Here is a 12,240-nt window from a genome sequence, read left to right as displayed (position 1 = left end):
GTAGCCTGACTGCCATTAGGTACCGAGATGAGATCTTCAGACCCCTTGTGAGACCATATGCTGGTGCGGTTGGCCCGGAGTTCCTCCTAATGCAGGACAATGCCAGACCTCATGTGGCTGGAGTGTCAGCAGTTCTTGCAAGATGAAGGCATTGAAGCTATGGACTGGCCCGCCCGTTCCCCAGACCTGAATCCGATTAAGCACATCTGGGACATCATGTCTATCTCCATCCACCAACGTCACGTTGCACCACAGACTGTCCAGGAGTTGGCGAATGCTTTAGTCCAAGTCTGGGAGGAGATCCCACAGGAGACCATCCTCCACCTCATCAGGAGCATGCCCAGGCGTTGTAGGGAGGTCATACAGGCACGTGGAGGCCATACACAATACTGAGCCTCATTCTGACTTATTTTAAGGACATTACATCAAAGTTGGATCAGCCTGTAGTGTGTTTTTCCACTTTAATTTTGGGGGTGACTCCAAATCCAGGCCTCCATTGGTTAATAAATTTGTTTTCCATTGATGATTTTGTTGTCAGCACATTCAACTTTGTACAGAACAAAGTATTCAATGAGAATATTTCATTCATTCAGATCTAGGATGTGTTATTTGAGTGTTTCCTTTATTTTTTTGAGCAGTGTACATGTGTATTGACCTAAAATAACCCCAAACCGACTTCAAGTCACTGAAAAATGTGTGTGACTTTGAAACACTATATGCTGCTTTAGGCCTCATTCAGATGCCCGTCTTTCATGTTTGTGTTCCATCTGTAATTTTCACAAAACCCATTGTAATCTGTGGAGCTGTTCATATGTCTATGGTCTATGGGGTGTGTTTTGTTTTTTTTTGCGTTTGCAAATGGTGTCTTCAAAAAAACGGAGGAAAGTTTTTTGTTATTTATTTGTTTTGATTCATGGATCAAAATTATCCATACAAATCTGAGGGTCCATGAAAATATCGAAGAGCACAGACATTTATTTATGTTGATTTTGCATAGCTCCATCATATTCCACATCATTTTACAGATAGTTATCGCTGTCCCCATTGGGGCTCACGATCCAAGTTCCCAACCAGTATGTCTTTGGAGTGTCTGAGGTCTGAGTGAGATCTTAGGCTGGGTTCACACAAATGTGAATGCTTTGGACAGTTATATCCATTTAGTGCAAATATGACTGTACTAGATGGAGGCCCGATGCTATCGCAACGGGAGGGCGGTAATGTCATGGTGGAGACAGGCTTTGCAGCGTTGAGAATCTCTCTCTCCGCACCCCCACCCACCCATGTGTTCACCCACCTATCCACTCTCTTTCCCCCATGTGCTGACTTCTCCCGCCTGTGCTCTCTTCTTTGACCTGTCTACCCCATGTGCTATCCCCCTTGTCTGCTGTCTCTCTCCTTCCTGCGCTGTGTTCTCCCCCATGTGCTGTCCCGTTTTAGCTGTCTCCCCTCTGTGTGCTTCCCCCCCCCCCCCCCCCATCTGCTGTCTTCTCTCATGTGATCTCCTCTTTGACCTGTGTGCCCCATGTGCTCTCCCCCTTGTCTGTTCTCTCCCTCCACCCCTGTGCTGTCTTCTTCTCTCATCTCGTTTGAGCTGTCTCCCCCCTGTGTGTCCTCTTTCCTATGTTCACTCACCCCCCCCCCCCCTGTGTTAAGCGCGGAATTTGCGCAGGCGCAGTAAATCAGACAGCCGCCATCTTTGTGCAGGCAGATAGCAGCGGTCACATTAAAACTGCGCATGCGGTCCTCCTGTACAAAGATGGCGGTGAATCATTCGGCTGATCCCGGCGGCGGTGTGTTCGCGACGGTGTTCTGCTAGTGGTACCACCAGCTGTTTCTATATTGAGACGCCCATCACTTGGGTGTCCCAATATGGCGGTCGACGAACTTCCACCTCTTAGAATTCTGCGATCTGGACGGAACCGGATGTGAAGACATTACAAGGTAAGTATATCTTAGATTCATGTGCGGACGGGTGTATATGCTGTGTGCCATTCCGTTCAGTTGGAAAAAAGCACTCTAGTTTGCACAATGCTTGGGACTAGTGTACGCTGCAATCTATCTGCTGTCCATGTTTAATCTGCTGTGCTGACAGAAATTATGCTGGTCTGAAGTGTCTAACAAATTCCTCTTTGAACAGGTTTATCTCCAGACCTTCAATCAATGGAGCAAATTAGGAGAATTATGCGCCCCACCGATGTTCCTGATCAGGGTCTATTATGCGACTTGCTTTGGTCTGATCCTGATAAAGATGTTTTAGGTTGGGGTGAAAATGACAGAGGGGTATCCTTTACATTCGGAGCAGAAGTTGTGGCAAAATTTCTTCACAAACATGATTTGGATCTCATTTGTCGAGCCCATCAAGTATGTAATGATTGTATAATCCTAACAAATTTGCAGAAGCCTTCTCTTGTTCCCATGTATAATTAATAGCATGTTGTGTTTGTGATGAAGACGAGGTAAAATGTGCTGTTGTCTAAAAGACCCGGAGTTCAATCATTTCCTACATATCTATTACCAGGGTAGGACTTTGCTGTTGATTGAAAAATGAACTTGATTTTGAAAGCTTGTGAAATGCTTCATGTTGCCAGACTGATTGTTAATGAAATGATCTGTTCAAATACCAAAATTAGAAGAGTTGTGTGAAGGCCTTAGTGCCCAGAAAGCCAAAACTCCTTACTGTTAGTTACCACCTAATCAGTACTGTGCAATCTGTTTCAAGAAAATGGTGAAAATCTTGTCAGTTTTCACGATTTTCTGCATGTTCTTGAAGCAGAGAGAAGTGTGTTTCCTTATGTCTAGTTTAGTGTTCCCTTTATTAAATTATTTTCTCGAAATTTACTGTATTTTTAATTATGTTCACTTTTAAATTTATGTATTTTTATCTGCAGGTTGTTGAAGATGGATATGAGTTTTTTGCGAAAAGACAATTGGTAACACTTTTCTCTGCCCCAAACTATTGTGGCGAGTTTGACAATGCTGGAGCAATGATGAGTGTAGATGAAACTTTAATGTGCTCCTTCCAGGTATGTGAACAGATTCCTGTGAGCTGCCTTAATCTGGGCTAGATTCTATACCCACGCAATACCTTACATGGAAGAGACTTGTTACTAATGTTATGCTGAATCATAGCATTCACGCTGAACAGTCTCCATGCACCTTCTTGTGATGTACATTTAATAGGACAGTAATGTGCCTCAGAGCTTGTGCATGGTCAAGCTGCTATCTGAGAAGACCCTCTTAGGCAGTATAACTTTAACATCACAATTAGTGTTTTGAAGAGGACTTGTCTCAGAAATGCAAAGGCACGGCATATGCTTTTTCAGTGTTGTCCAGAGTTCATTTTGCTGGCAGCAGTCAATAAAGAAAATGTTATGGTTGTGCTTCTCCCGTCCCATCATCTGGGCAGCACTGAGCGTTACCTCTGTTCTTCCAAAAAAGCCCACTGTTTCAAAGTGGAGAACAGGTGTGACTGCTCAGTTCTGTGCCCTGTCCTGAGGATTGAGCAGTGCGACTATAACATTTCCTCCTTCCACCATTGCCTGCAAACTTACACCCTGGACATCATTGAATGACTTGCCATAGAACATGGTGCTTTCACTTAGACATTTCTGAGGCAATAAGATCCCTATTTAACAAAAGAAACGAGTTACTCTTTCCTCACATCAGCAAATCTTTGTGATTCTGTAATGGGGCTGATTTAAGCCATTTGAATTCCTCGTACTAACCAGAGCAGAGAGCCACTAGCATGCCTGTACATTACACTAGTGTAAGCTGGCGTTCTTCTACAGCATTACACCAGTGCTAATCCGACATTTACTTTGGGGACTTCTTTTACGGGTGTTTTTATTGCCTCAACAAGTATAAGGTCTGAAGTATGGTAGTCTGATTGGGTAGGGGAGGGATATTTTATATTGTTATTTCTAGGAAGATCAAACATGGCCTTATACAAATAAAGTCACAGTTAAAATGAGGTCATGTACCTTATCCAGTCTAAAATGTTACTTCACTATTTCTTTACCCTAGGACAGGCCCCAATTTTCCTTACCTTGAGTGTGTCAGTCAAGTCTGATAGATGGTCGAAAGACACACCATATCATTACTAGTATAATGACAGCCAAAGCTTCCGCTACAGAACCTTGTGCGTCACTCACTTAGTCAGGGTACTTATATCCAGGGGGTCCCACTTTACCCCATTCTGTATTCAGATCAAGCACTCACACCACACTTTTGCTTCAAGCACCCCTTTTATTGGCAGCATCATCCTATCTCCAGCCTACATTTATTGGCCCACTACCACGTCCATCCCCACCATCAGGCTGCATGCTTTTCACAGCTGTTTGCTACAACTAGTGCTAATGTGAGTTGTCTACCTGCTCACTGACATCTTGTACAAATAGTCACTCCCTAGGCAATTCTGTGTAAAATGGAGTACGATCCATCTGATGTAATACATGCGAGATAAGCCATCAGCCTCACAGCTATTTAATTTTGCAGGCTGTCTCGTGTATGTTTTGTTTGTTTTTTTGTGACCCTTATTTTCTTAACTAATGGAGTCAATACTGCTTTGATATAAAATAGGAAAGGGAATAAAGTTGAAGAAAACGTGTAGATGTTTTTTAACCTCATGATAAACCTTTTCAATTATGGTAATGACTATATGTTGATGTATAGTAGGGCTTTAATCTGTCATATGTTGCAACTGTACATTTTAAGCAACCTATATCCTTGTTTTATCCCTCAAAATTGGCTAACCCATGCGCTGTACATCTTTTGGAAGCAAAATTTACTTTTGCTTGTTTTCCTTGGCAGAAACCTTCCAACCTACAAAATTCTGATAACCAGAGATTGTTCCAAAGCCTTGTTAGTGTAGTGATTTTAGTAGACTGATATTGGTCCATCGTCATCTGGAAAAATGACAGTGTACATTTATTAATCTCTATGGCCACCTTTACATATACAAACACAGAAGTCATGTCTCTTTAAAGAGTACCTTTTTTACATCCAAAAATGAGTATTCAAAATGAAACCAAGTCTGCACAATATAATTTTTGACAAAATCACAACAGCATCTCAGAATATGGACCTAACATTCTGGGATAGATATATATTTGACACACAAAAATCTGACTGCTTTCATAGAAAATGATATTTCACAAGTCTAGATTGTGGGGGATTTTAGTATGTAGCGAATATTAAATGGTTCCCTTCTCCTTTTGTGCTACAATCTATTCCTGCTTTAGATTAAATTTGGGGCTGATCTCCTGGATGTAGTATGAAAGCTGCCTAAGTGCATATGAGTATTGCGGAGTTGCATACAGGGCTGTGGAGTCAGTAAGCCAAACTCCTCAATTTCCCTGACTGACTCCACAGCCTTGCCTCACTACTGAGCGTGTACATACATAAAGTGCAGCACAGATTCATCTCAACTAAAAGCCGAGATCCTTAGATCAGGAATAGAAAAGACATTTATAGGACATTTCATAACTTTCCCAAATTCTTATGAAAACATTTACAGCACATCCTTCATTGTACTACTGTACCAATTTATTATATATTTTAGGAGTCTGTCGGTCCATTTTATTCCAACTCCACCAAAATGGACACAGACTCCACAGCCCTGGTTGCTTACAGTAAGGCTGCGTGCCCACTATGCTTTTTTTTTAAGCATTTCCGCAGTGTAATTTCCGCCGTGGAAACGCTTAAAAAACACTTGTTAATAGGTCTCCAATGGTCCCCAATGACCCACATGTGCCGTGCACATGCTGCGGAAATTTCCGCTGCGGATTATCACTGCGGAAAAATATGCAGCATGTCCATTAATTTTGCTTATAGACTATCATTGAGCCGCATAACATCCGCATGCATACAAGTGTGCATTCGGATGTTATGTGATTCAATGCGCCGATGGTACCCGGGTCTGGAGAAGAGGAGACTCTCCTCCAGACCCGGGTACCATAGTACCTGTAGTTAAAAAAGAATAAAATTAAAAAAAAAAAACCATACACTTACCTTCTGATGGCCCCCTGTCTGCTCCCAGCGGCGCTGCTGGCTCTTCGGCTGCTCGCGGTGGTGTAAAAGGACCTTCCATGACGTCATTTAGTCATGTGACAGGTCACGCGACCGCTGACGTTGGCAGTCGCGTAACCTGTCACATGACTAAATTACGTCATGGAAGGTCCTTTTTAGAGCACCGCGAGCCGCCGAGGAGACCGGGGGCCATTGGAAGGTGAATATAACGTTTTTTTTTTTACGTTTTTATTCTTTTTTATTTTATTTTTTTTTACTTTTCCAAGTGATGCTAAAATTGCTTGGAAAAGCGCTTGACAACCCGCATGCAAAAACGCTACACAAACGCTTCTACCTGGCAGGGAAAAAAGCATGTAAAATCCACACGCGTTTTTTCTGCCAGGGAGATGCAGAAACGCTCAGGAAAAATCCAGAACATTTGTTTCGTGGGCACATAGCCTAAATGTATACTGACCAATGAACAGGATGTATATGCAATAGTTTACAGCTAGACATTTAAAGGTTTTGGCCTCTACTTTTTTTCTTCTTTTTTTTTATTGATGGCCTAACCTTAGGCCGTCAGCTATCCTCCAAATCAGCTGTTAGCGGCAGCCAGAAGTTTTCGGCTGCTTCCAGGACACAGCACCTCCGTCACTTGTATAATAGTCAAGATTCACCCCTTTTAATATATTCTCAAGATGTGATGTGTGGAACTGGTTTAGGTACTTGGTGTGCAATCATATTTATTTCTTATATTTTGTCAGATTCTTAAACCTGCAGAGAAAAAGAAGAACAATGCAAGCAGACCAGTTACACCACCTCGAGGCGTAATAACGAAGCAGGCAAAGAAATAAAATGAGTGTCCTTCTCTTCTTGGACTTGTATTATAGTATATCACTTTTTTATTTTAAATTGTGTAATGTGTACTGGTCCGCTCCATCCATCTAGATGTTGGTGGCTCCTTTTCTCTACTTTTTTTTTGTTCTGCTTCCTTTTTATTGAATTGTATTTGCTACTACGCTCACTATTTTTCTTTCCTTTTTCCGTCTAAGGCTAAGTGCCCACGTAGCTTTTTTTTCAAGCGTATATGCTGCGGAATTTCCGCAGCATAAGCGCTTGTTAAACGCTAGGTAATCCGCCCCCCATGGTCTACAAGGGGATTCCGCAAGTTCTATGCCCATGCTGCGGATTTTTCCGCAGCGTTTATGCTGCTCTCAAAAATCCGCAGCATGTCCATTAATTTTGCGGAAGCGCGGCGTAATCGCCACCATTGACTTGCATTGAGACGCATATAATCCGTGTCAGTACATTTGTACTCACGGATTATATGCGGTTCAATGTGCGGATGGTACCCAGTTCTGGAGGAGAGGAGACTCTCATCCAGACCTGGGTACCATTGTGCCTGTAAAAAAAAATAAATAAAATAAAATAAAAAAGATTATATTCACCTTCCGACGGCCCCCGGTCTCCTTCCCTCTGCTTGCGGGTAGGACTGAAGGACCTGCGGTGACGTCACAGTCATGTGACCGCAGGCCCTTCAGTGCAGTGTCCCGCGATCAGCTGACAGCCAGGAACGCGTGCAGCTACACACGCTGGGCCATCGGAGGGTAAGTATCAAGGTTTATTTTTTTATTTTTAACCATTCTCTCGGGTCACGCTATATAAATCCATGCTGTTTGCATGGATTTATATAGCGTGACCTAGTTGTCACAAGCACTTTCCAAGTGATGCTAAAATCGCCTGGAAAGCGCTTGTCAATCCGCAGGCAGAAACGCATGTGTATAACGCTTCAAATCCGCATGTATTTGGCAGGAAAAACGCATGCACAATCTGCATGCTTTTTTTCTGCCAGGGAGATGCAGAAATGCTGCTGAAATTTTCTGCATCGTGGGCACATAGCCTAAAAGCACATACTGTTTTGCTCCTAATATTGTTTCCTTTATGCCAGTGTTACTGTACACTCCAGGTCTTTATCTTTAAATCATGTAGCTTTGTACAATTCATATTAACTGTAAATGCTCGTTTACTACTTTAGTACTTAAAGAGGGCACTCAATGGCTGGTGAGACGAGGAATGTCACTGCTAGAAGTTTCATTGTTTATACAAACCACTGTGAAGATTTTTTTTTTTACTTGTTTTAAAGGGATATTCTTTTAAAATTATGTCCATAATTGTATAGCCATTTTCAATATTGAAGAAAAAAAACCTCCCTTGACTTTGCCAGCATCACTGGTTTGATGTATATTTAATTAAAGCACATTTTCCCGTACTGTATTCTTTAACTGAAATTAAAGCCATTATTTTAACTTTTGTGTTCCATTTCCTAAAATTATGAGAGGACATAAGCAGCCGGGCTGATCCTCCGCGCTGGTCCAGAGACACACAAGGGTTAATGATAAACCAAACCTTCTTTATTACTTGGCCATTAACTGAAATTAAAGCCATTATTTTAACTTTTGTGTTCCATTTCCTAAAATTAGCATCCGTATCGCTCATGTCTTCCACAGCAGTGAAGTTTGACTTGCGTCTGTAGTTTGCATGGTTACTGAAAAATACAGAAAGAATGGTTACGAAGACGTACAATGCACTTCCTATTGGCATTACAAAATGGTAACTGGTTTTGATATGGCCCTAAAAAGTAAAGTTACCACTCGCTGAGATATTGGAATTAGTATATGCCAAAGTTGTCACTTTAATGTTTACCAGCCTTTTTTTATTTCTTAATAAAAAAAACTTTGCTTGAGCCAGATGTACAGTATATTTATTTGGTAGATTTTTATGCTTTAGTTTAGTTGTCTCATTCAGCAGTTACAAATAAAAGTGTCAAGATAAAACCAAACTTTACGTAGTCACCTCTAGGGTTAGAATGAGTAGGTTACACATTTAAAAGCACTGCCTTCTAGTGGCTGGCTAAGCTTCCAACTAATAGCCACATTTCGCTCGTGGGCCATGTCTGTTTCCTAAGTGTCAGAGACTTGTGCACAGCTTCCTCCATTCATGTGTGGTTAGCATGCCTTTGTTTTTTTTTATTGAAGCTTCCACCATCTTTGTAGACCTTGGCAATGGGCCCCTGTTCTTCTATTAAGTAAGGGCCTAAGAGGTGTGAACCTGACATATCCAGAATTTATGGTATAGGCCAGACCTGGGCAAAGTGTGTTTTGCGGGCCACATCTGGCCCTGTGGATGTTCCAGTATGGCCCATGAGCCGCACCATGCAGCTGCCTTCCCTAACCCGGTGTTCCAATTTCACTGCTATCTGCACCATCAGGATGCAGGTAGCGGTGAATACAATGGTGAAAGGAGGCAGCCGCCAGCTCCTTCTTCCACCATTCAGTATTTGCGACTTCAGATGCTCTGACATCACTACGCGCAAAGAGCAGAGTGTTGGGGGAACAGGAGCATGGTGCCTTTTTTTGTGGGGGGGCCCTCATATGTTATGTTTAGATATGTATTTTACCTCAGTATGTGTAAGCCAAAACCAGGAGCGGGTGATAAATACAGAAGTGGTGACGTGTTTCTATTATACTTTTCCTCTGATTGTTCCACTCCTGGCTGGTTTTGACTGAATATGTGAATGTGGCCTACAAGAACAAGTCTCGAAACAGTCTTGATTCTTGCATCTGTGGAGGCTCTTCCCCATTGTCTGTGTCAAAAAAAAAATGCATACAAGTAAATGTAGAGTTAATTTGGATGGACACTGTTCTTCATTTAAGAATGCTGAGAAAATTGAGTAAGGTTTCTGAAGAGAAAATGTCAATCAATAAGGCTGCTTCATACATTCTTGTGTCAGTGTCTCCTAACCCAAACACAACAGCTTCAGAGCCATACACGAGGCTGTCAAGTTCAGGTTAGGAAACCTGTGACCAGAGCATGTGTCGTGGCCCATACAAAGGCTGGATTCACACTCGCAGAAGAACGCAGATCAGTTTTCGTCGTTCTGTCTGACCAATGCAGTTTAGATAGAGCAGATACCTGTCTGCGGTGCTTGAGCTATAGCAAGCAGCCAACAGACCCCGTGTCATTAGCACCTCTCATCTTCCAATTCAGAAGCAAGAGGCACTGAATAAGCCCTTTTAAGGTGTAACTGCACATTCAATTCACTTTCAAAACAAGATTTCTTGTGTGTATGTGGAATAACACTTTCTGGCCATTAAACAAGTGGTATCCTGTATCTTTTGCAGTTCTTCTCCCCATTAGAAGCATCAGCAGTTTCTCCTGGTGCTTTTGTGTCTTTCCTGCTTCTTTCCCCTTCCTTTCTATAGGCTTTTATAGACACTGTAGACAGATTTTTGAGAATAAACAGTGCAAGGAGACCGTGTCTGGAGAAGAAAATAAACAGGATGGTGCCTTGTGTTATATGCTTTGGATGAGGAGGCTCTGCACTACTGGGAATAACAAGGGCCTGCCTTATGTATAATTGCATGTGCCCCACACACAGGGAAGGAAGAGGGTTGCAGTTGCATCTGCTAAGTGTCCAGGTGCAGGAGGAACCCTAGTCAGTCTTAAAGAGCCATAGATGCATCAGTAGTATTTTGATATGGAGAGAGCGAGGAAGAAAAGGAAACCTTGCTGATGCTGCTCTTTGAATCTTGTATCTGCTCTACAATATTGACATTTCATCTGGGTATCCAGCAGTGTCCTTTAACTAGGTTACATGGCAACATGTGTCTCACAACAGCAATTTTCTGAAAAGTTGTGTGGCAGAAACATTTGTGCGACTTGCTGTCAGACGCCTACTTTAGATCTGTGATTTTGCTGTAGATGAAACAGCCAAATTGCAGATAAGTCTGGAACGATTTGCATTGAATTCAGTGAAGTGTTGCTTGTGACTTACAACCAGCGACATAAAATCCAATAGCTTTTGGAAAACCATCGCGACTTGAGTTTCCGGTTGCAATGATACACCATAGGAAATCATCACATCCAAAGTTGTAATGTGTTGCGTGACATGTTGCCGTCTAGCCTTAAAGCCCCACTCCAGCGTGGTGCTACTAATCGGTTCCTTGCCCCTAGTATTATATTTCTCAGCTGCCATCTCCAGCTCTTCCTGGAACTGCTCTGGTCCCACGCCGCCATCTTGTGACTGCAACTTCTGACTGAGCAAAAGTCAAAGATAACTGTCGTAAGCTCTCATTGTAAGTCTATGAAAGCCTTGTTCTGGCTCACATAGACTTACATTGAGTTTTGACTTCTGGATTGCCCAGCAAACACTGGAGTGGGCTAGCAGGTCACAAACTGCTGGAAACTGACCAGAGCGGCACTGGGAACAGCTGAAGATGGCAGCTGGTAAGTATGAGACTAGAGTCAGAGAACTTGGATTGGTAGCATCACTCTGGTGCTGCAATAAAAAAAATATGCTGGAGGGGTGTTTTTTTGTTTTTCCCCTCATATGGGGAAGGAGGTATTTTACTTAAAGATGTTTCTTATCTTCTCTTGTACTGTTGATCATTGAAAAAAGAAAAGTACAGTTAACATTTGTCATGTTTTACTAGTTTTCAAGCATCGATTAGCAAATGAGAAACATTTTATGCTTTACAAACTTGATAAATTGTTGCACAATTAGTAAATGTAATTGGCATTTAAACAGCTAGCCATCGCTGATTAACATGTATAGTTAGAGCCATAGATGATAAACCATGAAGAAATCTCCACTTATCCAAATGCATAGAACGTATTGATGGAAATGTCTGTCACATCTTTGTGGGATTTCAAATAGCATTAAATGGTCACTGTTGTTTCAACAAAGTTTGCGATAGACGAGTGTTGAACTTTCCAAGATAGGCACACGCCGCTGCTAATCTGCACAGGGGCTGGATTCGGATGCTGCCTACCCTTATAGACTAGTGCATGTTTGTTTTTGTTTTTTCTCTTCACCCCTGCTCCTTTTTTAGGCTACGTTCCCACAATGAGCTTTTGGTGACTTTTTGTTGCTACAGCATTACTGAGTCCCTTAAGTTAAATAGGTTACTTGCATTTAAAAAAAAAAAAAAAGCTGCATAAAAAAACTCCCCAAAAATTCATCGTGGGAACGTAGCCTTATGTGTTGTCTATTGCACCCACAAACTGAAAATCAACTGTAACTTAGCAGAGAAATCTGCTTCTTTCTCCACCCATCATCAACTCTGAAAACTTATTGTGCTGGTAGACAAGGTAAATTTGCGCTTTTTTCAGATTACAGAGCCTATTCAACACTATGGAGAGGTGACGAGCAGAGACGGGTAGTGACACAGCGGG

At 42.1% G+C, this 12,240-nt stretch overlaps 1 protein-coding gene across 1 annotated transcript in view; it reads left to right on the top strand.

The window, feature by feature from the left end:
• The window catches only part of PPP1CC (protein phosphatase 1 catalytic subunit gamma), a 38,872-nt gene extending 30,123 nt beyond the window's left edge, over positions 1–8,749 (top strand). The window contains exons 5-7 of the mRNA XM_073676316.1: positions 2,138–2,361; positions 2,889–3,023; positions 6,771–8,749. Of these exons, the coding sequence (XP_073532417.1) occupies positions 2,138–2,361; positions 2,889–3,023; positions 6,771–6,860 (449 nt within the window). The 3' untranslated portion in view covers positions 6,861–8,749. The remainder of the gene's footprint in view (positions 1–2,137; positions 2,362–2,888; positions 3,024–6,770) is intronic.
• The last annotated feature ends 3,491 nt before the right edge of the window (positions 8,750–12,240 follow it).

Source organism: Phyllobates terribilis, unplaced genomic scaffold (assembly GCF_046119375.1).
Source record: "Phyllobates terribilis strain yellow unplaced genomic scaffold, ASM4611937v1 Scaffold_1__5_contigs__length_1240528914, whole genome shotgun sequence".
NCBI classification, from domain to species: Eukaryota; Metazoa; Chordata; class Amphibia; order Anura; family Dendrobatidae; genus Phyllobates; species Phyllobates terribilis.
Note: the sequence above shows the minus strand (reverse complement) of the source record. Positions and strands in the feature narration are given on the sequence as shown.